The following is a 23776-nucleotide window of genomic DNA, read 5'->3' on the forward strand; positions in this document are numbered from 1 at the left end:
ACCCAGTGGGGGACCACCATGTGTGTTAGATCCTCCTCTGACATCTGCTGAGAATATATCTTCAACACAGCAGCAGCATGAGGTAAGTTTTTACTCTCTTCTCTTGCATAGAGAGTTTTACAGTAGACGTTATCTTTAACAACTAGTGTTTAGATTCAAAATATCTTTTTCCAGTGTCTTCTTAAAGTAGAGCTGAAGAGCTAGAAGTGGTTTTGCTCAATTTTGGAAACCAATTACTCCTCAGTGTTTGTAGCTGTCAGTGAGGGCGTGTGTTTGCTAAAAAAATATGTAAACATTTAGGCTTCCATAGGCTGAGCACAGTTCTACATTAGGACAGTACTTAACCGGACAGACTTGTGGACTCACCTCTCGGGTACCTGATATGTCATCATGATAGGGCTAGGTGTACGCTCTATAATAGTCCATATAGAGTCTGCAGCAGCCTTGGGGAAGGACTCAGATTCTGTAGCTTCCTGGCGTTTGAGACCATTCTTGGAAGTGTCGGAGGACTTGCTAGCAGAGGACTTGCTAGCAAAATACTTGCTGCTGTTACTGCTCCCTTTAGGGTTTTAGGGGAAAAAAAAAAGACAAAATAAGATACCATATAACACCCATGAAGAGCTACTGTACACAAAAACTGACAACGGCAACTAAAAGGAAGCTCATCTAAGGCCATCTGCTGGTGAAAATTCAGCTCCTCCTCAGATAGGTGTGAATATATATCTCTACTATGGACTCTAACCAGCTAATACACCTTCACAGGACAACTGTTCCGCTATAGGACAAGGAATTGGAGGACCAACCAGTGGAATATGGAGGCAGCTTAACAAAACTATAAAAGTACAAATGTTAAAAAAAAAAAAAAAAAATACAATGTTTTTGCAGTGACCTTACTACAATAGCATTCCTCTTGCACACCATCTGCTATTTTGCAATGGGTCCATTAGGATCATACATGAGCAGAGCAAAGTCGAATGAATCTCCAGTCTCCGTCTTTCTTCTGTACTCCCATTAGTTTTATCAGATGGCTTTACATGAAGAGAAATTTGGAAGTGATATCATCAACAGGGAAGCCAAGGAGAACACTTCAGCTAACTGCATAGGTTTGCATAGTACAGGCAGACCTCAGGTTACGAACAAGATAGATTCTGTAGGTTTGTTCTTAAAGTGGAAGTAAACCCTCCTATCTTTTTAAGCCAAGGAAGCCGCCATCTTGGCCTCTGTTTGATATTCAACTTCCATGATGCTGCACATGTGATCAGTTATTACCCCAGCCATTGGATGGTTTGACAGTTTGGTTGAGAGCACAACCAATGTGACAGTTACATTCCCAGCATGTGCCTGATATGTAACAGTTTTTTTGAAAAACTGTTAAAATCAATGGGTTTACTTCAGTGGCGGCTGGTGCTCAAAATCTTTGGGGGGGGGGGGGTACAAACAAACTGAAAAATTCTGAAAAAAAAAACATCAATACGCAGCCACTATGCCCATCAATGGCAGCCACTATGCCCATCAAACGCAGCCTCTGTGCCCATCAAACGCAGTCACTGTGCCCATAAAATGCAACCACTGTGCCCATCATATGCAGCCACTGTGCCTATCAAACGCAGCCACTGTGCCCATCAAACGCAGCCAACTGTGCCCATCAAATGCCACCTATGGCTCTAATCAGGTGCTTCAATAGAACACCCCCGCGACTGTAATTCAAGCACCCGGTGTCCGAAAAGGGGACGGATGCCTGAATAGGGGGTGTCAGTGGCGGCCATGGATAGATTCACACAATGCATGAATCTATCCATACTACACAGAGGGGGTGGCTGGAGAGAAGGGGCGGCGCCCGTGTGCCCTTAATGGAAGCACCACCACTGGTTTACTTCCTTTTTAAAGTTGAATTTGTATGCAAGTTGGAACAGGTACATTTTTTAAGTGTAACTCCAGCTAAAAAAATTATTTTTACGTTTTGGATAGCATAGGGAGGGATTAACTGGCCATGCAGTGATGTGGGATTGCTGACAGGTCCGCCAGACAGTAGGCTGTAGCATGCAGTGAACAGCAAGATGGCCACCCAGTGGTTTCCAGGACCAGCATGTCGTCACGCTGCCTTCATTCCTAAGTATGAGATTTGTTCTCACTCACTGTCCTGGCAAGTGTGGTCAATAGAACAGAAAACAAGGGACATCTAAAATTTTACAGTTGTCGTGAGTGAAATAAAGGGTGCAGTGGACTGGATTGCCACCTGCAGAGGTACCCGGGACCGCTTCTCCAGCACTTGGTCAGCTTGGATAACATATGTCTCCGACCCAGGACAAGTGTCCTCTAGCTTGGACGTGGCCCTACTGGAACTGGCAGAGCCATCCCTTAAGCGACGGTCCTCAGACTCCACAAGTGAGAACAGAGACCTAAGGTAATGTAACTCAATTCAATTTAGCATTACCTTTCTCTTTCAGGGCCTTGACCCTGGGAGCAAAGGTGGAAGAAAACTGTGCTACTTAGGTGAGTCCTTAGGCCATTTTGTTCTTTTAGTCCCAGTTCACACTGCTGCGACTCTGAAGCCGCCATTGCAGCACGACCTGCATACGACTTCTTTAACAGAAGTCAATGCAAGTTGTGCCGAAGTGGGACCAAAAGTAGTGCAGGAACCTTTTTCTAAGTCGGAGCGACCCAAGTTGCTCTGATTAGAATGGTTCCATTGCACTTAATGGGGCACGACTTGCCATGCAACTTGTGCTCTCAAAGTCGGAACGCATGTCGCACCAGTGTGAACAGGGCCTTTGGATTCAATAAAATCCCTGGACAAAAATCACTTGTCCAAAACACATGGACAAGTGAACTGGCATAACACTCACCCAGCGAATTTTTTTTTTTCTACAAGATTATAAAACATCCTCTATTGCAGTAATTAAACATTATCCTCAGCCATAAAAAGTTAAATTCATGGACACACGGACATTCGACATACATTTCAAGAGGATCCGAGCCCACAAACTCAACAAACATCTTTTTACATAGAGTGACCCTCTTTAAAGATAACCAAAACTCGCAGAGTGAATAATTTAAAACCTATAAGAGGGTTCTGCACCCCTCTTCAGAAATATCTGGAGCATATTACTCCTCGAGTGAATATAAACCAAACAAAAAGACATACACTCGATTTAAAAGTCAGGGGTCACTTTGGGCAAAGGAAAGTGGAGCAAAGGACACAAAAGTTACTTGTAAAACACATTAGAAACATGGACTTTAGTAACATACCCAAACAATGGTTAAAACTATCAAAAAATATATATATATAAGGCTGAAAAAAAATAAATGTAGGTTTAAGAAGGTAATTAACGTTAGTTCTAATCATTATGTATCAAGAATGAACAGCGACTAGATTAGGTGACACTTAAAGTTAGTTTCCGTATAGAGAGAAGGACCGACAGTTATAGAAGAATTTAAAATGAACCCATCCCGAAGTTTTTACTTACCCCACAAATGGCTATATGGTGACTGTAACTAAGTCGTCCAGCCCTGCCACCACCTAGAACGTATGTGCCCAATTCAGTTATCCACCGATCAAACACAAGTCTGATGTACAGCTCAAATGCTACATAAAAGGGCCTCATGTAAAAAAAACTGAACAAAACGGACTGGCGGAAATGCTGTCTACAGCAACTGATCAGATTCCATTAATAAACACAATGCAGGGCCTTCGCTAGAAGTAGTTTGTCACTGTGACGGGAGGCACTTTGGGTGGGGGGCTTGTGGAACCAAGCTTACCTTGGAGAGCTCTGAAAACTCATTGTCCAGTTTCCCCGACCCCTCCTATGTGTAAATCACAGGGTGACCGAGAACCCCAGTCTGATCTGTGCTAGTCGGACTCGCTGTACAGCCACACTGGAATGTTGTATATATGTATATATTGTGTGTTGTCTCATGCTGTTGGACTCTTTGCTGGGATCGTTTGGGGTGTGGCTGTGTCCCATTGTTCTGTCTGTCTGCCTTAGGAGAAGTGTATTATGGGATGGATGTTTGTATTTGTGTTCCTGACAGCGCTCCCTTCTGATCAGGTGCTCTATCGTTCAAATGTTTCAATGCCTGTGTGTTCCTTATTGCTGATTGGACAGTTTACCCCACCCTGAATCCAAGGGAGGGGGCATTGTCCCTGAGTGTTACCTCTCTGTACCGGTGTTTTGAATAAAGAGTCTCTTGTTTTCACCTTACATTGAGTTACGGCTAATGACTGGGTGCTCTGAGGGATCTTGGATCGCGTGGTACCGGACAGAGGAAGCATTTACGGCGGACAGACTCATCTCGAGTATGGGGGTCTGTCACAGTCACATTTGCCTGGACTTGGTCTATAAAAGGTAGAAGACGTTGTTGTCTTGTCCAAGCCACTTCTTCAGTTCAAGAGGCCATCTCCGTCTAATTGGAGCAACCATCTCTGAACAGGAGAGGGGGGCCTTCAACATGCAATGTGGTTTTAGCATCCCTACCCCGGCAATTTGACAACACTTCACACTAGACATGCGCAATTTGTTTCATTATGAATTTAAATTCATGTTATATCATCAGTGTCAAATAACAAATGAATTGAAATTCAGACAAAATTTTCGTTATTCGGAGATTCGGATGTATCCAAATCACAATAGTAATGAATTTCAACCTCAATAAATTATAACAAAATGAATTATCCTAATTTGAAAATAAATTTAAATTAGAGGCTAGAAAGTGCTCAGGGAGTGGGCATTTAACAATGGTCTCCTGATATGTACAATATCAAATATACACAACTTATTCATATAAAAAGTAACATTTTTATTACAAAGAATGCTTAAAAACAAGCCCAGTGCTGTCCAGTAGATGATATGTCTTTTTTTTTAAGCACGCTTTGTATTAAAAATCTTCTTTTATATGAATAAGTTGTGTTTATTGGATGATATTGTACATATCAGGAGACCATCGTTAAACGCCCACTTCCTGAGCACTTTCTAGTTTTTACTTCCGGGTTGATGATCTTTTGATATAAGCCTTTTTTTCAGCCTCTTAGTAATGCCCCTCCTCTACACCATATAATTTATATTTCCAAATTTGAATTAGAAATGAAAACATATTGCAATAAATATAGTAAGGTATGAAAGTGAAATAAGAAAAAGAAATAGAATTAAACTGAATAGAAAAGAACAGAAAAAAAATGCATAAAAAAAAAGAAAATAAAAGAATAAAATAGAATAGAAAAGATAATAGAATAGGAAATAGAATAGATTAAATAAAATAGAACGAATATAGCCATTTTCCAAAATTCTAACGTGATTTGAAAAAAATTAATATACAAAACAAATTCCAAAAACGAATTATCCCAACATAACTAATAAAACGAAACATAATTAACTTAATGAATGAATCGGAAACAATTTTTTTTCCGTCGTGCACATCTGTACTTCACACCTTCAAGCCACGTAAATCAAAGGATTAACATCTATGTAGACTTCCTAATATCAAGGGTGGGAATATATAACTGGAACATGGTTACACAAATTTCATATCTTTCATCCTGTTCTTAGCTGCTCAACATCTACCTTGACTAAATTCCATGGGGATCAGACTAAGGTGTCTCTAGTACCTGAGTGGATATAAATACTGGGAAATGTTCCTGACATCCCTGAAGAAGTGGCTTGAAGAAGCTACGAAACTTCAACATTACAGCATAAGTCCAGTTGAATGTGACTAACTACCACTAGACATACCATGACCGAGATAAAAGGAGAACCTTCAAAAGATAATGCAGGCCATCTGTGCCCCATTGGGGAGATTTCTCTCTACTTCCCATCATGTAGACATAGAATTTTCAGAAGTCTAGTATCTGCTTTATTTAACTATACTGAGCTCTGGCAAAGAGAGATTAAACCCCCCGAAGCACGTTGGCTTTTTATGATATAAGAATCAGAATAAAAGCTGAACTCCAGGTTTAAGGCCAAATCTGGCCCCCCAAAAATAAAAAAAATGAATTCCTTTACTACATAACGTGGCCACTGTCAGCTATGTATAAACTGTATGTAGCATTAGCTACAGTGTCGTGTTCCAGGAGCAGTATAGGAATTTCCTTTTATTTTTAAGTATGAATACAAGGCTTCCTCTGATTGGAGTAGTGGGCAGATCACATCAATATCTCCACCTCTGCCAAACAGAGGAAGACTTTTGTATTCACTGATAAAATTACAAGGCTTCCGTGAAAGGCTGAGAAGCACTCAACTTTATTCTGGGGAGTTCCCATGTTACTGCCGGAATGCAGCACTGTATACTGAATATAGCTAATGTTACATGAAGTACATATAGAGCTAACAGAACTATCTGAGGTCCAAATTGTCCCGGCAGAACGTTCGGTGTCCATAGATCAGTGTGACCCACCTGGTCAGCTCACCCTGGGAAAATGAGACATGAGGACAACATACCCAATTCAAAAACCAGGCTCCTTCACTATCGATCAAATCCGCTGGCTCACACTCATGCCCTGTACACACGGTCGGACATTGATTGGACATTCCGACAACAAAATCCATGGATTTTTTCAGACGGATGTTGGCTCAAACTTGTCTTGCATACACACAAGCACACAAAGTTGTCGGAAATTCCGATCATTCTGAACGCGGTGACGTAAAACACGTACGTCGGGACTATAAAACGGGGCAATAGCCAATAGCTTTCGTCTCTTAATTTATTCTGAGCATGCGTGGCACTTTGTCCGTCGGATTTGTCTACACACGATCGGAATTTAAAGGATCGGATTTTGTTGTGGGAAAATTTTAGAACCAGCTCACAAACTTTGTGTGTCGGAAATTCCGACGGAAAAAGTCCGATGGAGCCCACACACGGTTGGAATTTCCGACAACAAGCTCCGATCGCACATATTCCGTCGGGAAGTCCAACCGTGTGTACAGGGCATAAGGGTGCTGGCTGGGGAAAGCCTGTCCCAATGTACTGAATCTAGCAAGAGGAATGTCCTGAACGCCGCACACCAACATGCCCGACAGTCACTAGGTAAAAGCAGCCTCAGCCCAGCTCCGTCCAGGCCATGTTCTAACGTGTTTTGCTTCACTCACGTGGCTTAGTCATGGAGGTCCTCCATGACTAAGCCCCATGGGCGGGGTGAAATGCATCAGCAGTGTGGACTGGACGAAGTTGGGCTGAGGCTGCTTACCTAGTTACTGTCGGGCATGTTGGTGTGCGGCATTCAGGACATTCCTTTTGATGGGGACAACGTATCCTCTGATTGTGGGAATTCAAGAGCCTGGGGGTAGGAGGGATGCAAAGTTATGGGGAAAGGCCAAGAGATTTTGGGGGGGGCTTTCCGCTCCCATTGTCCCTCCCCCAGAGACAGGATGCTGTAGTTGGACACCAGGAACAAGGTCCTCACATCAAGGGGAAGGGAAGAAAGTGCCAGAACTGGAGGTTTTACACCTGGAGTTTATGTGTTCTTGAGCAAAGAGCCCACCTTCAGCAACCACTGTACATAATCATTCCCTCTACACTGTTGATTGACAGGGAACACCTACGGGTTTACAAGATCCAGCGCCGCACCTTTCTTCTAGTTCCAGCATAGGAGTCAGAGGTCACCTGAAGACAGCCACAGTTGGTTCCTCATCCACAGCCTGATCATACACAGCCTCCCAGTGTCTCAAAGAGCGTAACAGAAGCTCAACAGAAGAACAACTTCTGGGTTCCATTGCTTGCACAGTTATGCAAACCAAGAAGCTAATAGATGGCATGAAAAGCCAGGAATCTGACAAGTTTCAGACCTTGGGTGCCTGCTGATTCTCAAGCTGTAGAGCTGGCTAGATAGGGAGCAGAATGAAGGCTTTCAGAAGTAAGCCTGCACAAACTGAACTATAAAATATAACATTTTCAGAATCTGAATGAGACAAGTTCTCTTTAAAGAAAGCACAGCTGGAATTTGTAATCAATAAATATGGCTGCCTCCATTTACATATAAAATTAAAAATAGCAACAAGGTAATTCAAACATTAACACAGATAGATGAGCTAATTCATCATTAACTTATCATATTAATATAAACTAAAAAAAAAAAAAATAGATTTCAATAAATGAGAGGCATCTGATTGGTTGCTATAGGCAACACAGACCCTTTCCTTCCTCCAGTTATTATACATGAGGTCCGGTGTATTGCGGAGTCCTTTGTTTGAGTATGGTTAGACTAGGATAATGGACACTTGCTATGGCAAAACTATTATTTAGGTCACCAAGCAAGGAAATGTCCAAAGGGAATCATTACCTATGCCACTTCCTGAAGTCCTGTTTGAGGTAGAACCATTGGAACCAATCCCCAAGGAGCTGGAATTGGCGGATCCGCTTCCTGAAGCTGCTGACCCAGTACCAGACTGGGAATCCTCTTGTAGCAAGAGATCAAAAAGTTCACTAGAAGCCGAGTGGCTGTCGTTGTTCCCGCTGTCCTCCGCTGCGTCCGCCTGTAGAAAGAGACACAGAGTAGAGTTGTGGTAAGTTTATTAGCTTCTTCTGAGAGAAAGAACTGAGTGTTGAGGACATTCATTGTGCTAAAGACTTGGACAACTAAATAGTTTTTTAGTTTTAGTAGATCAATAATGCATTACAAGTTTCACTAAACCCCTTAGGTTTTAGTTGATTAAAATGTACTTGAGATGTTAGTCAACTAAAACAATTCAGATGACTAAAATACGACTAATACTAAAATGGTATTTTAGTCAGAAGAATATGACTAAAACTAACGTAATTCAAAACTTGACGTCAAAATGAACACTGGTTACAAGGTGACAAAGCTCTATCCCTGTCTCCTATATTGTCACATGGGCTGTCGATGGAGACAAGTGACCATTTTAACGCACAAACTAAAAGCACGGACCACATCAAGAAACCCACTGGGAAATGCCTTTCAGCCATGGCTGGAGTGCATGTAGACAGAAAGGGGCTGCAAATTGGGTGCAGGAGCTCAGCCGAATTGAGATGCAACAAAGGAAGAAAAAAACAGGTGAAGAGCATTTTACCGCTAGATTAGTCCTTTGATATCACTTCCTTTGGCCATTAATTACAAAGCCAACCCTAAACCATTATTAAAGGACAAAACATAACTCACACATTTGACATCCGACTGGTTCTCTGCGTTGGCTCCCTCTTGAGGCTCTGCCGGTTTTGGTAATTCCTCCTGAAGAAGGACCAATTGCAGTGGAGAGCTGCTTCTAGAGTGACTGAAGAGGTGTGGATCTTCAATCTGTGCTTCCTGTTGTCCCTCAGCAGACATGGGGGATGAGGCTCGAGAAGTTGGGTCCACCAAGTCTGTAGGGATCTGGGACGGAAAATTCTGAGGGGCACTGGGCATTCCAGTGTAAGGATAAGCTGGTGGGCAGGGGTACTGAGAAGGGAAGAAAGGCTGAGGCATCTGTGGGTTCATGGGTGGGTTCATTGGTGGATTCATGGGTGGGTACATGTTGTAGTTGGGGAGGAAAACAGCCATGAGGGTACCCATGTACGGGGTGGGGAATCCTGGGAAGGTCTGCATGTTGTAGGAGGTGTTGGATTGCGGTATGGATTCTGGGGTCATGGATGAGTTGGTACATTCTCCTGCCACCGTGGTAGTCATCTGTGGCATCGGAAATGCCGGCATAGAATAGGCTGGCTGGATTGGGATCATCACAGGAGGAGGGAAAGCCATATTTGAAGGGCTTGGATGGGAAACTTCAGATGGTGACCAAGACTGCGGCAAAGGACCTGGCCTCCTCGGCCGTGGTGGCAGATTGGGAGGAGAACCATTACTGTCCGAAGATTCCATGGGTTTCTGCCGTTTGTGCTTACCCTGTTTTTTACCTTTCTTCAAAGCAGCTGGAGAGGTCTGCGGAGAAGAGTGTTCACCTGCATAGATAAACAACATCCAATCAAAATACTTAAAAAAAAAAAAAAAAAAAAAAAAAAAAAGAGTACACAATGGCCTAAAGCCATCCAAACCTCTATTTCATTTTAGAGTGTTCAAGGTACTAGATAGCATAAAGCGTTTTGTTGTGAAAGTCAAACTGAATTTTCAGTTAAAGTCAACTAAATACATTCCAGGTGCATCAAAACAATAGATGTGCAAAGCAGCCACAGCCCGAGTATACAAGCCCATCCCTTGCTAGCATGCTGCAGGAAAGGACCTTTGCTCTCTATGTGGAAGCTGTGGTCTCTCTTCAGAGGTCCGACAACTCCCCTGCGGGAGTCAGAGATAGAGCTCTACAATGTGCAAAACATTTGCCGATTGGGGAGCTCTAGGCTCTGCTTCAGCAGGCAGCATGTTGGATCTTTGCAGAGAGACCACTGATTTCAAACAGAAAGGATGCCTCTGCAGCATGCTTAATGTTCAAGTTGAGCTGTATGATGAACAAATGCAAATTAAAAATAGAAATGTTTTTATACAGTTGTGGTAAATAAAAGAATTCTAAAGCCAAGTCACTTTGTAGTTGGTCATTATAGAGGCATGCTGTGCTCTGTATCCAGAAAGCAAAGCCACAAGCATATGCAAGGAAAGTTTCAAAAGGCTAAGTTCACCTTTAGTAACGTGCTACACCCGTATTCGGGGTCTAACATATACCAGGTTACTAATGCAGCAGCCCGATCCCCCCCCCCCCACTTTAGCAGTGTGGGTCAAGTAGCCTCTTGCTGCACCTGTCACAATTTTAAAGGAGCTCCGCCCACACAGGTCAAGAGTGAATGAACTACAAGTCCTGTCCGTCATCGTGGCAGACGGCTTGTAGTTCTCAATGAACTGCAAGGGTGCTGGTGAGCGCTCTCATCATTCATTGATTCTTCCTGCTCTGTCTGGATGGGAGGTCCGAGCAGGCAGCTGTGCTGGGAGTCTGCAGGAGCCTGACATTACACCCGTATTCTGCAGGCTCCTATAAAAAAAAAAAATAAAATAAAATAATAAATGCACATTGTTTTTATTTTTTTTATAATAGTGAACTTATTCCTTAATTGATGAGAATGGGTCCTTATTTAGATCGGCCCTGTCAGCTGTGTTTAAATACAAGCAAAACAAGAAAACAAAAAAAAAAGGAAGACATATGATGATCAGTAGTTAATGTGTGCAAAGGCATGAAGTGAACATGTGATGGGAATGGTAGAAATCCAGATTTTGATGGACGACCAATACCTTGTTCATGGGAGCATGCCTTGCTGCGGCTGTCCTGTTGCAGATAACTGCTGTACGGAGACTGCAGGATCCTCTGCCGGAACTGGACCACGTAATTCTGTTCCTCTTTCTGTGTGTGAGCAGAAAGAACTTCCTTCGTCAGCCCAACCTGCCTAAACTCCTCCGGAGTCACCGTGGAACCGGCCGCTTGTGAAGACCTCATCTCAATCTGCTCACTGCCACCAGTGGCATCTTCTATGGCCGTCACCTCTGAATACACAATACACCACAAAAACTTACACAGCGGTAAAAAAAACTGCGCAATAATAGTCAATGAATACAGTAAATTGGCATAAAGACAAATTAAGCCATTTTTTTCTAATTCTAAAACTGTTCTAAATTCTATTTATACTGGAAAAAAAATAAAAAATACGCACAAATATTTCGAACCTCTGTTGGTTTTTGTTTTCTGTTTGTGGCCCTGTACAGGAGATTTTCTCTGACTTCCTGTCCTGCTGGATGTCACCAGGGCAGGAATTGAGGGGGAAACCTCTAATAGGGATACAATGGCAATAAAAATGTATTAAAATAAAATAAAAAAGGACTTCGCACTACTAAAGCGTATCACACAAAAATAAATAATAAAAATGTGTGTCCAACATATAAATGTGGCAATAAGGTGCAATGTGTATGCTGTCCGCAGCAAGATCTAATAGTGTCACGAACACAAAAAACAAGAAAAATGAATAAATAGTGATCTCGCGCAACAGTAAGTAATTGCCCCGTGAATCATATACAGTGTAAATATAAAAATCAAAATTAACAAAAGAAGTGATCAATAATAAATACAAAATCAGAATTGAAATAAATAATTGGAATCCGTGTCCAACATAAATGTGACAAAAAAGGGGAATCAATAAATAAATTATTGGTGTATAAAACACACTAATGGGACAAAGAAAAGATGATGGTAATCAATAAAAGTTAATAATAATTGATGGAGAAGTTCATATAGTAAATCCTCTTCTTATTGGGTAATCAGCTCAATTAGATCAATCCCAGAATTAGATGGTATTAGCTTGGCCCAAAAAAATACTAGAAGTAGAAGAGGGGTGATATTTAAAATCCACAAACGTGCTCACAGAACTCTCACCTCCAATCCATGGATAAACAGCATTAAAATGGTTGGATGCTTCTCTGCTGTACAAATTGATGACCACCAGGGTGTGCTCCGTCACCGTGTAGCTGATACCCTGTATCCAAATCTACACATCTCCACAATAAATGTAAAGGGAGGGGAAAGAAAGAGCCTCCAATGGTGTAGTATGTTAAATAGTAAACCAATTTATTAAGCTAATTGAACTCTTACATTAAAATAATAATAGTAAACCAGCAGAAAATCAAATAGTGTGGCGTGTTAGCGCCGATCTCACATCACTCCTGGTATCTCGTAACTCCCGGCCACTCCCTACGCGTTACGTCATCACGTGACTTCATCAGGGGACTTTTTTTTCTCCTAACCTTGAGGTTAGGGAATCTATGCCATTCACAATAGGCCTGCCTGGTGGTCGTTCTCGATTTTTATGTATTTTGGGAATGGTGTATATTTTTGGAATCCTGCATGTTTCTGGTATTAAATACTTGAATTCCTTCTTACTCAATATTTCTTTTTTAACTCCTAAATTGACAATTAGTTCAAGTTGTTTCTTGAACCTACTCGTGGGATTACTTAATAGTTTCACGTAGGTTAGGTCATCCTGTAACTGTTGGTCTAGTTCCTGTAGATATTGTTCTTTAGATTGTATAACCACAGCTCCTCCCTTGTCCGCTGGGCGTATTACAATATCCTTTCTTTCTATGAGTGATTGAATTCCCTTTTTCATGTGTATTGGGTCTGAGATTTTCTTAAGTTTTAAAGATTCCAAATCCTGCAAAACTAATTTCATAAAGACCTCAATGTGTTGATTGTTAGCCACTTGTCCCCTGATGAAGTCACGTGATGACGTAACGCGTAGGGAGTGGCCGGGAGTTACGAGATACCGGAAGTGATGCGAGATCGGCGATAACACGCCACACTATTTGATATTCTGCTGGTTTACAATTATTTTAATGTAAGAGTTCAATTAGCTTAATAAATTGGTTTACTATTTAACATACTACACCATTGGAGGCTCTTTCTTTCCCCTCCCTTTACATTTATTGTGGAGATGTGTAGATTTGGATACAGGATATCAGCTACACGGTGACGGAGCACACCCTGGTGGTCATCAACTTGTACAGCAGAGAAGCATCCAACCATTTTATTGCTGTTTATCCATAGATTGGAGGTGAGAGTTCTGTGAGCACGTTTGTGGATTTTGAATATCACCCCTCTTCTACTTCTAGTATTTTTTTGGGCCAAGCTAATACCATCTAATGCTGGGATTGATCTAATTGAGCTGATTACTCAGTAAGAAGAGGATTTACTATATGAACTTCTCCATCAATTATTAACTTTTATTGATTACCATCATCTTTTCTTTGTCCCATTAGTGTGTTTTATACACCAATTAATTTATTTATTGATTCCCTTTTTTTGTCACATTTATGTTGGACACGGATTCCAATTATTTATTTCAATTCTGATTTTGTATTTATTATTGATCACTTCTTTTGTTAATTTTGAATTTTATATTTACACTGTATATGATTCACAGGGCAATTATTCACTGTTGCGCGAGATCACTATTTATTCAATAAAAATGTATTAGTCGAGTGGAGTAGGCTAGCACTTGTGTTAGCATTTTGACCCCATCAGAGTTTCCCTGTATTTCCTGACTCAGTGACCGTGGTGTCACCAGGACAGGAAGTGAAGGAATATCTCCTGAACAGGAAACACACTAAAAAAAAATAAAAGAAAAACAACAATACAACCTTTGCAGAGGTTCTAAGCATTCCCAACTATAGTCAAACAAAAGAAAAAAACATTTTGGCTAGAGATATACTTTAAAAAAAAATGTAGGCCTTGTGTATACTAACTCAGAAAATCCCCTTGTCTTTACCGACCAGAATGCAAACCATTGTTTTCCTGACCAGGGGAAGAATCTGACTGGTTTTTCAATAAGCAAAAATGAGCACTCTCCTTGAGAATGTTTTTCTTACACAAGCTAATGTAATAATGGTGGTAGAAAAAACAAAAACAAAAAAAAAAAAAACAATGAAAAATGACTGAGAAAAAAAAAACAATTCAGATGGCCAGTTTGCATCCAAATCTGAGGTGATGAAAAAATGCAACTAAAGAAACATACAATATGACAGTTGTATTGTAATTAGATTCAATTTTGCAAAATAATTTTGTTTAATTTTGTTAAACTAGTCAATAAAAAGAAAAAAAAAAAATATTTTTTCAACACTGTAGTCAAAGATCCAACTAAGGTTTTTAAAAGTATTGGACTCTAAAATGCAACAGTGTCTTACAAAGACTTACAAAAGAAGTTATTCAGGTAGTCGTAGCTCATTTGCGTAAATATTAGCAGACAAAAAAAAAAAAAGGAGAGAAAAAAAAAAAAAAAAAAAAAGCTAGGTTGGAGCTTTGTAGCAAATCATTCAAAATGAAGAATTGAAAAAAAGAATACTTCCAACATGGCCAAATGTCTGATTTTGGTTCTACTGATGAAATTGTACGTCATAAGCTCCCCGTACAGAGCCGACACATCAGAGCCACCAGCATGAGATGAAAAAGACCTTCATCCTCTACCTAGAGTAATCTGTTTCCACTATATACTTCAGTGGCTGGAGATGTGCTGGTATGTGTTCAGAAGAGCCAGCGAGCATTTGAGTGCAGAATCCTGCACAGCGGACTCGGAATCAACATGCCCATTTGTTGCAACTAGACTGCAATAGAGATTTGATGCTGTACAGAAATAGAATTGGAGCAAATAAGAAGTTCTAGGTAGTGACCGGCTGACAAAACTACACTAAGCACTAGTTTAACGAGGGGAGGGAGGAGGGATAGAAGGAGAGACAGCGTAGGAGAGAAAAGGAGGAGAGACGGTTGAAGGAAAGACGGCGTAGAAGGGAAGGCGAAGGCAAGACGGCGTAGGAGGGAAGGCGAAGGCGAGACGGCATAGGAGGGAAGGCGAAGGCGAGACGGCATAGGAGGGAAGGCGAAGGCGAGACGGCATAGGAGGGAAGGCGAAGGCGAGACGGCATAGGAGGGAAGGCGAAGGCGAGACGGCGTAGGAGGGAAGGCGAAGACGAGACGGCGTAGGAGGGAAGGCGAGACGGCGTAGGAGGGAAGGCGAAGGCGAGACGGCGTAGGAGGGAAGGCGAAAGCGAGACGGCGTAGGAGGGAAGGCGAAAGCGAGATGGCGTAGGAGGGAAAGCGAGACGGCGTAGGAGGGAAAGCGAAGGCGAGACGGCGTAGGAGGGAAGGCGAAGGCGAGACGGCGTAGGAGGGAAGACGAAGGCGAGACGGCGTAGGAGGGAAGGCGAAGGCGAGACGGCGTAGGAGGGAAGGCGAAGGCGAGACGGCGTAGGAGGGAAGGCGAAGGCGAGACGGCGTAGGAGGGAAGGCGAAACGGCGTAGGAGGGAAGGCGAAGGCGAGATGGCGAAGGAGAGATGGCGTAGGAGAGCAGGTGAAGGAGAGATGGCGTAGTAGAGCAGGCGAAGGAGAGATGGCGTAGGAGAGCAGGCGAAGGAGAGATGGCGTAGGAGAGCAGGCGAAGGAGAGATGGCGTAGGAGAGCAGGCGAAGGAGAGATGGTGTAGAAGAGAAGGCGAAGGCGAGACGGCGTAGGGGGAAAGCGAAGGCGAGACGGCGTAGGGGGGAAAGCGAAGGCGAGACGGCGAAGGAGGGAAGAAGGCTAGACGACGAAGGAGGGAAGAAGGCTAGACGACGAAGGAGGGAAGAAGGCAAGACGACGAAGGAGGGAAGAAGGCAAGACGGCGAAGAAGGGAAGAAGGCAAGACGGCAAAGGAGGGAAGAAGGCAAGACGGCAAAAGAGGGAAGAAGGCAAGACGGCAAAGGAGGGAAGAAGGAGGGAAGGCATAGAAGGGAAGAAGAAGGAGGGAATAGAAGGGAAGTGGGGAATGGAGGCGTAGGAGGGAAGGCAAAGGAGAGACAGTGAGATAGCGAAGGAGTGAAGAAGGCGGGACGGCAAAGGAGGGAGGAAGGCGAGACGGCGAAGGAGGGAGGAAGGCGAGACGGCGAAGGAGGGAGGAAGGCGAGACGGCGAAGGAGGGAGGAAGGCGAGACGGCGAAGGAGGGAGGAAGGCGAGACGGCGAAGGAGGGAGGAAGGCGAGACGGCGAAGGAGGGAGGAAGGCGAGACGGCGAAGGAGGGAGGAAGGCGAGACGGCGAAGGAGGGAGGAAGGCGAGACGGCGAAGGAGGGAGGAAGGCGAGACGGCGAAGGAGGGAGGAAGGCGAGACGGCGAAGGAGGGAGGAAGGCGAGACGGCGAAGGAGGGAGGAAGGCGAGACGGCGAAGGAGGGAGGAAGGCGAGACGGCGAAGGAGGGAGGAAGGCGAGACGGCGAAGGAGGGAGGAAGGCGAGACGGCGAAGGAGGGAGGAAGGCGAGACGGCGAAGGAGGGAGGAAGGCGAGACGGCGAAGGAGGGAGGAAGGCGAGACGGCGAAGGAGGGAGGAAGGCGAGACGGCGAAGGAGGGAGGAAGGCGAGACGGCGAAGGAGGGAGGAAGGCGAGACGGCGAAGGAGGGAGGAAGGCGAGACGGCCAAGGAGGGAAGACGAAGGCGAGACGGCCAAGGAGGGAAGACGAAGGCGAGACGGCCAAGGAGGGAAGAAGAAGGCGAGACGGCCAAGGAGGGAAGAAGAAGGCGAGACGGCCAAGGAGGGAAGAAGAAGGCGAGACGGCCAAGGAGGGAAGAAGAAGGCGAGACGGCCAAGGAGGGAAGAAGAAGGCGAGACGGCCAAGGAGGGAAGAAGAAGGCGAGACGGCCAAGGAGGGAAGAAGAAGGCGAGACGGCCAAGGAGGGAAGAAGAAGGCGAGACGGCCAAGGAGGGAAGAAGAAGGCGAGACGGCCAAGGAGGGAAGAAGAAGGCGAGACGGCAAAGGAGAGAAGAAGAAGGCGAGACGGCAAAGGAGGGAAGAAGAAGGCGAGACGGCAAAGGAGGGAAGAAGAAGGCGAGACGGCAAAGGAGGGAAGAAGAAGGCGAGACGGCAAAGGAGGGAAGAAGAAGGCGAGACGGCGAAGGAGGGAGGAAGGCGAGACGGCGAAGGAGGGAGGAAGGCGAGACGGCGAAGGAGGGAGGAAGGCGAGACGGCGAAGGAGGGAGGAAGGCGAGACGGCGAAGGAGGGAGGAAGGCGAGACGGCGAAGGAGGGAGGAAGGCGAGACGGCGAAGGAGGGAGGAAGGCGAGACGGCGAAGGAGGGAGGAAGGCGAGACGGCGAAGGAGGGAGGAAGGCGAGACGGCGAAGGAGGGAGGAAGGCGAGACGGCGAAGGAGGGAGGAAGGCGAGACGGCGAAGGAGGGAGGAAGGCGAGACGGCGAAGGAGGGAGGAAGGCGAGACGGCGAAGGAGGGAGGAAGGCGAGACAGCGAAGGAGGGAGGAAGGCGAGACGGCGAAGGAGGGAAGAAGGCTAGACGACGAAGGAGGGAGGAAGGCGAGACGGCGAAGGAGGGAGGAAGGCGAGACGGCAGAGGGAAGACGAAGGCGAGACGGCCAAGGAGGGAAGACGAAGGCGAGACGGCCAAGGAGGGAAGAAGAAGGCGAGACGGCCAAGGAGGGAAGAAGAAGGCGAGACGGCCAAGGAGGGAAGAAGAAGGCGAGACGGCCAAGGAGGGAAGAAGAAGGCGAGACGGCCAAGGAGGGAAGAAGAAGGCGAGACGGCAAAGGAGGGAAGAAGAAGGCGAGACGGCAAAGGAGGGAAGAAGAAGGCGAGACGGCAAAGGAGGGAAGAAGAAGGCGAGACGGCAAAGGAGGGAAGAAGAAGGCGAGACGGCAAAGGAGGGAAGAAGAAGGCGAGACGGCAAAGGAGGGAAGAAGAAGGCGAGACGGCAAAGGAGGGAAGAAGAAGGCGAGACGGCAAAGGAGGGAAGAAGAAGGCGAGACGGCAAAGGAGGGAAGAAGAAGGCGAGACGGCAAAGGAGGGAAGAAGAAGGCGAGACGGCAAAGGAGGGAAGAAGAAGGCGAGACGGCAAAGGAGGGAAGAAGAAGGCAAGACGGCAAAGGAGGGAAGAAGAAGGCAAGACGGCAAAGGAGAGAAGAAGAAGGCGAGGCGGCAAAGGAGGGAAGAAGAAGGCGAGGCGGCAAAGGAGGGAAGAAGAAGGAGAGGCGGCAAAGGAGGGAAGAAGGCGAGACGGCAAAGGAGGGAAGAAGGCGAGAAGGCATAGGCAGGAAGAAGGAGGGAAGGCATAGGAGGGAAGGGGGGAAGTGAAGGTGTAGGAGGGAAGGAGGAGGGAAGAAAGAGAAAAGGGGAAAGTAAAGAAAAGGTGAAAGGGGAGGAGGAAGAAAGAAGGAGAGTCGATAAAGGAGGAAAGAAAGAGAAGACTAAGGAAGGAAGATGGAAAGAAGGAGGAGGAAAGAAGGAGGAGGGAAGAAGATAAAGGGAGGGGAGGAGAAGAGAAAGTGAAGGAGGAAAAAAGAGAAGGAAAGGGGGGAAAAAAAAAAGACAGAAGAGGGAAAATAAAATCTATGTTAGACTTACCGGTATTTCTATAAATCTTCCAAGACAGCTTACTTGAGAGATGATTGGCTCCGTCCTCTACAGGAAACACAAATTGGACAGTTTAAAGTGCCCCTCCCTTGTACCTCAGTTGTTTTGAAGATAAAGAAACCTTATGAACGTGCACAAGAAGGGGAAAAAAAAAAAACACCATCTTCCGAAAAACCACTAAAAACGTCAGATCCGCACCCACATACCTACAAGAAACACAACTGAGGGTAGGAATATAGATGCTGTCCTGGAAGATTCATGGCGGTAAGTCTAACAGAGGTTCCCCCTCCCCTCATCTTCCAGGACAGCTTACTTGAGTGGATAAGCAAGATTCCATATCTTGGGGGTGGGGGGTTTCTGCCTGCAAAACTTTCCTTCCAAAGGAGAGATCCTGGCTAGAGAGCACCTGGACTCTATACTGCTTGACAAATGCGTGAGAGTAAAACCACACTTGGGTATTTGGATATTGGATATTTCTTTACATGATGCTCCTGCTCTTTCAGGCCATAATGTGGCTAGTGACCTAGTAGAGTGAGCTCTAATATTTGTAGGTGGTACTTGACTAGAAAATCTGTATGCTCAAAGAATTGCCTCTAATCCATCTGGCAAAGGAACTCTTGGATGCTTTTGAACCCCTCCTGAATCCGCTAAAAAGAATCACTGAGAGGAATTCCTAAATTTCCTTGCCACCTCCAAATAAAGAAGCAACCTTTTTACATCAAAAAAGTCAAACTTTTCTTCCTCATTTTTAGGAGAGTTGCAAAAACATGGCAAAACTACTTCTTGAGATCTGTGAAAAACCATAGAAACCTTAGGCAAGTATAAGACATCTGGCTTAATAACCCTGTCTTCCAAGATCTTCATAAAAGGGATCCTTGCTAGAGAGGGATTCTAAGTCAGAAATCCTTCTTCCTGGAGTGACAGCCAACAAGAAGGTTATCTTAAGCGTAACCCACTTCAAATTAGCCTCTCCTAAGGGTTCAAAAGGTTCCTTGGTTAGGGGCGTTGAGAGACAGAGAGATACAGTATTTCACAAAAGTGAGTACACCCCTCACATTTTTGTAAATGTAAAATTGTAAATATTTTATTCTATGCTTTCATGTGACAACACTGAAGAAATGACACTTTGCTCCAATGTAAAGTAGTGAGTGTACAGCTTGTATAACAGTGTAAATTTGCTGTCCCCTCAAAATAACTCAAATAATGTCCCCTCAAATAATGTCTAAATTGCTGGCAACAAAAGTGAGTACACCCCTAAGTTAAAATGTCCGAATTGGGCCCAATTAGCCATTTTACCTCCCGGTGTAGAACTGTGGAAACTCTTGTCTACTCCACTGTGAAGAAAGTCCAACATGCAAGGAAGATCAAAGGAATCAGTTCCCCTCTTTCTTTGCCAGGCTTCAAAGGTTTTACAAACTTTACCATACATTTTCCTAGCGACCAGTTTATGTCTTCCAAGAATGGTGTCAATTACCTTGTCCGAACAGCCTTTTAGCTGAAGGATGCGTCATTCAGCCTCCAAGTCGTGAAAAGGAAAGTTTGAGGGTTTGGGTGTCAAACCGTTCCGTGAACCAGGAGATCCTTTCGAACTGGTAGTGTCCAGGGAGGAGCTATCAACAGCGCTTTCAAGGCTGAGAACCAACTTCTCCTGGGCCACCAGGGCACTATTAGGCTTACATTTGCACAATCCCATAAAATCTTTCTGATTACCAGCGGCAAAAGAGCAAAAAGCGGGAAGGCATACGCTAGGCTGAACGTCCATGGAAATGTAACGCATCCATCCCTAGAGCCTCCATTTCCCCTTCCAGTGAAAAGAAGGCTGCAACTTTCCTATTCTGTCTGGACCCAAATAGATCTATAACAGCAATCCCCCACTTTAGGATGATTTCCCTGAAGACCTCCCCATTCAGTTCCCAATTGCTGTTGTGGACATTTACACAGCTCAGATAATCAATCAGAACATTTACTGTGCCCTTTGATGTGAACCACTGCGATTGAGGAGATGGCTTTCTATGTCCAACTTAAAATCTGCTGAGCCAGAGACAAAAGGCTGTCTGAGTGGGTGCCACCCTGTTTGTTAAGATATGCCACAACTGTGATATGGCCTGTGAAGGCCAGAACCCCGCTCAGATTTTTGGTTCCAACGCCTCTAGCGCTCTTCCTACTGCTAAGAGTTCTCTGAAATTGGACGACTGAGCTTCTTCCTCCCGTTGCCAACTCCCCTGAGCATGCCAGTTTTCTGAGTGGGCTCCCCAACCCCAAAGACTGGCATCGGTAGTAACTTTTATTGGTGAGAACTGGACCCAAGGTCACTCTGTCTTTAAAGGCTGAGGATGTTCCCACCAGGATAGATCCAGAAAATCTCCACCAGGAATGGGAATCAGATTCAAGGAACTTTTCTTGCGGTTCCAGGATCTGAGAAGAAAAGCCTGAAAGGGTCTGGAGTGCACGGTATGCCTGACATAGCTGCCCCGTCATTAGCCCTAAAATCTGCAGAACCTGGATTATGGATGCTTAATGGAATAATCTGAATGTCTGAACTGGGAAAATTAATTTTCTCATTTTTTCTGCAGTCAACAAAAGATTTCTCACCCTATAAATATATTCCATGCAAAATACATGAATACCAGAAACCGATTCAGTGACCTTAGGTTGATAATCATATGAAATTTTCCTTCTGGACTAGGAGCACGTGAGAATAGAAGCCCTGCGACCGTTGATCCTCCGCTATCGGAACAATCACCTCCTCTGATTCAATAAATTCAATAGTAAGGTTTTACACTATTGAAGCGTTTCTTTTCATGTCTTTATGATAAACTTTATGGGATTATGCTGAGCTGACAACTATGCTATAACCATCTGCCTCCGAGGAGAACCCTTGGAACTGCTCTCTGATGATCCAAGCTGTGCTGTTCAGTTCTAAGCTCTGATGACCTTTCTTTAATTAGAGGGTCATACACAGTCTGTAAGCTTGCACTTTTTCCATAAGAGGTGCTGGCTTCACAGAATATACCATTTTGTGGGTGATGGATGCTCATCACATATAAGAAAGGACTTTCCTTTTTGCATGTGGACTTTTTTTGCATTCTTAATTAACTTTTCGGAGGATATTATAGTTTTGGTGTTTGCATTGTATATTATTGTGTTTGTATCTTAGCAGCGTAACTCTTTATACTAAAGTTAGAAGTGGAAGGGCCTACTCCTGCCAGAAAAAGTACTAAAGGATTGAAAAGAAGAAACCATCTCCTTCATGGAGGACATTAAATCTTTCACGCACGCAACAGACTCAGAGCCTGTTACAAGTGAGATATGGCTATCACGCAATCGTTTGCTATAGGTGTCAGGGTAGCCTAGTTCTGCATTTCCCACATCTTTTCTTAATGGGCTTGTCATACATACATACAAACATACATGCATACATATGCCCAATCCTGTACCCTCAGTTGTCAGTTTGCAAGAAAAACAAAACAGAAAAAAAAAACCCACCATTTCCAGTTTGTCAAACACAAACTCTGCGACCTTTCCCCCCTTGCCCAGAGCTAGACTGCAGAGACAACATACCTTTGGAGCTGCAGGATTGGAGGTGGATGCTTCCGCTGGTCTTGCTTGTGAAGGAGCTCCATCGCCTCCAGCGCCTAACACCCTTTTATGCCAAGCTGCCCAATTTAGTTGCAACCTTGCGGAACTGCACCGCCACTGAGACCTGAAGTGGACAGCAGCAAGGCCACAACCCCAAACCCCCTGGTCCTGTAGCAGTGGTCGCCCATTCTGCAAGCACCTTGTTCGTGGTCTGAGGCAGAGAGCCCCTGCGACCTGAGTCTGGTGCGTCATCCGATGCCATTTTGGTTATGCCCAAAGCTACAGGATGCCCAGAAAGGACCACGTGTTCCGGAAATGACCCCCCACCACCATCCTAGGACTCCTGGGACACCTGCTCCAAGAAACACCCCTGAGGCCCGAACCGACAGACGAGCTGCAGTAGTCACCTCTATCCCATATTGAGGCGAGTACAATATCAAAATAAGGGGAACCCTTCTGACATAAGCAGACAAGATGGGCACACCTGGAAAAGAAAAGCGCGAAGAAAAGCCACAAGTTATCAGAACCAGGGTAACAAAACAAAACATTGCGCTGTGCACTTATGGAGAGCCTGGAAAGAGAAAACAACTGAGGTACGAGAGAGAGGAGGGGCCTTTTAAACTCTCTCTGCTTCGGGCTTTCTGCAGAGGGCAGAGCCAATCATCTCTCAAGTACGCTGTTCTGGAAGATAAGGGAGGAAAAAAAACAGTTAAGAAAAGGAGAGGGAACAATGAAAAATAAAAGGATAGAAAAAGATCAGTTGACAGAATAAGCTGGCTGGCATATGTTATCAGGAAAAAAAAAAGATAAGCTGATGAATCCTCCAAGATATGGAAAGATGAGAAGTACCTGACTCAGGCTGTGGAACATGCACAATGGTACTGCTGTAGCTACACTGGCTGGTGACGGACACAACACTCATGGCCTTGATGGACAGTGTGAGATCGGTCAGCGGAGCTCCCACCACGGCGGCTGTTGTCTGAGCGTCGGTTGTAACCATGGACTCCGCTGATAACTGGCTTGTTGGCGCGGCTAGCTCAGGAACATCTTGCAACGATACAAGAAATTTCGAGGACAGTTTTGAAGTGGATATTATCAAAGGTTTCTTAAGTTTAATTAATCAACTCCATAGAGAATGGTCTACCAGAAAAAGCTCTGCAAACTGAAAGTAATGAGTAAATTTGGCAAAATAAAATGATCCATTCCTGGGAGCAGTTTCAATGAAAACCTTGCCTCTGTGTATCTGCACGACATCTTTCAGAAAGTGACTTTACTTGCTCAGATGATTCCACTGCAGTGTAATGAATTAAACTAGCACAGAAAAATGACATTTCTACATTGCTCCGCAGTTAACGCTCCCAAGATAATGTGGTGTTAGTCTACCCAAAAAAAATATTTCAGTTCCGGG

At 44.7% G+C, this 23776-nt stretch overlaps 1 protein-coding gene across 1 annotated transcript in view; it reads right to left on the minus strand.

The window, feature by feature from the left end:
- PER3 (period circadian regulator 3) overlaps nt 1-23415 on the minus strand; it is a gene marked incomplete at its 5' end in the record, with an annotated part of 30753 nt that extends 7338 nt beyond the window's left edge. Inside the window, 6 exon segments of the mRNA XM_073603604.1 lie at nt 367-559; nt 8270-8462; nt 9107-9879; nt 11153-11401; nt 18781-18837; nt 23218-23415. Of these exon segments, the coding sequence (XP_073459705.1) occupies nt 367-559; nt 8270-8462; nt 9107-9879; nt 11153-11401; nt 18781-18837; nt 23218-23415 (1663 nt within the window).
- Between the last annotated feature and the right edge of the window lie 361 nt (nt 23416-23776).

The sequence above is a fragment of the Aquarana catesbeiana genome, linkage group LG10 (genome assembly GCF_042186555.1).
Source record: "Aquarana catesbeiana isolate 2022-GZ linkage group LG10, ASM4218655v1, whole genome shotgun sequence".
NCBI classification, from domain to species: Eukaryota; Metazoa; Chordata; class Amphibia; order Anura; family Ranidae; genus Aquarana; species Aquarana catesbeiana.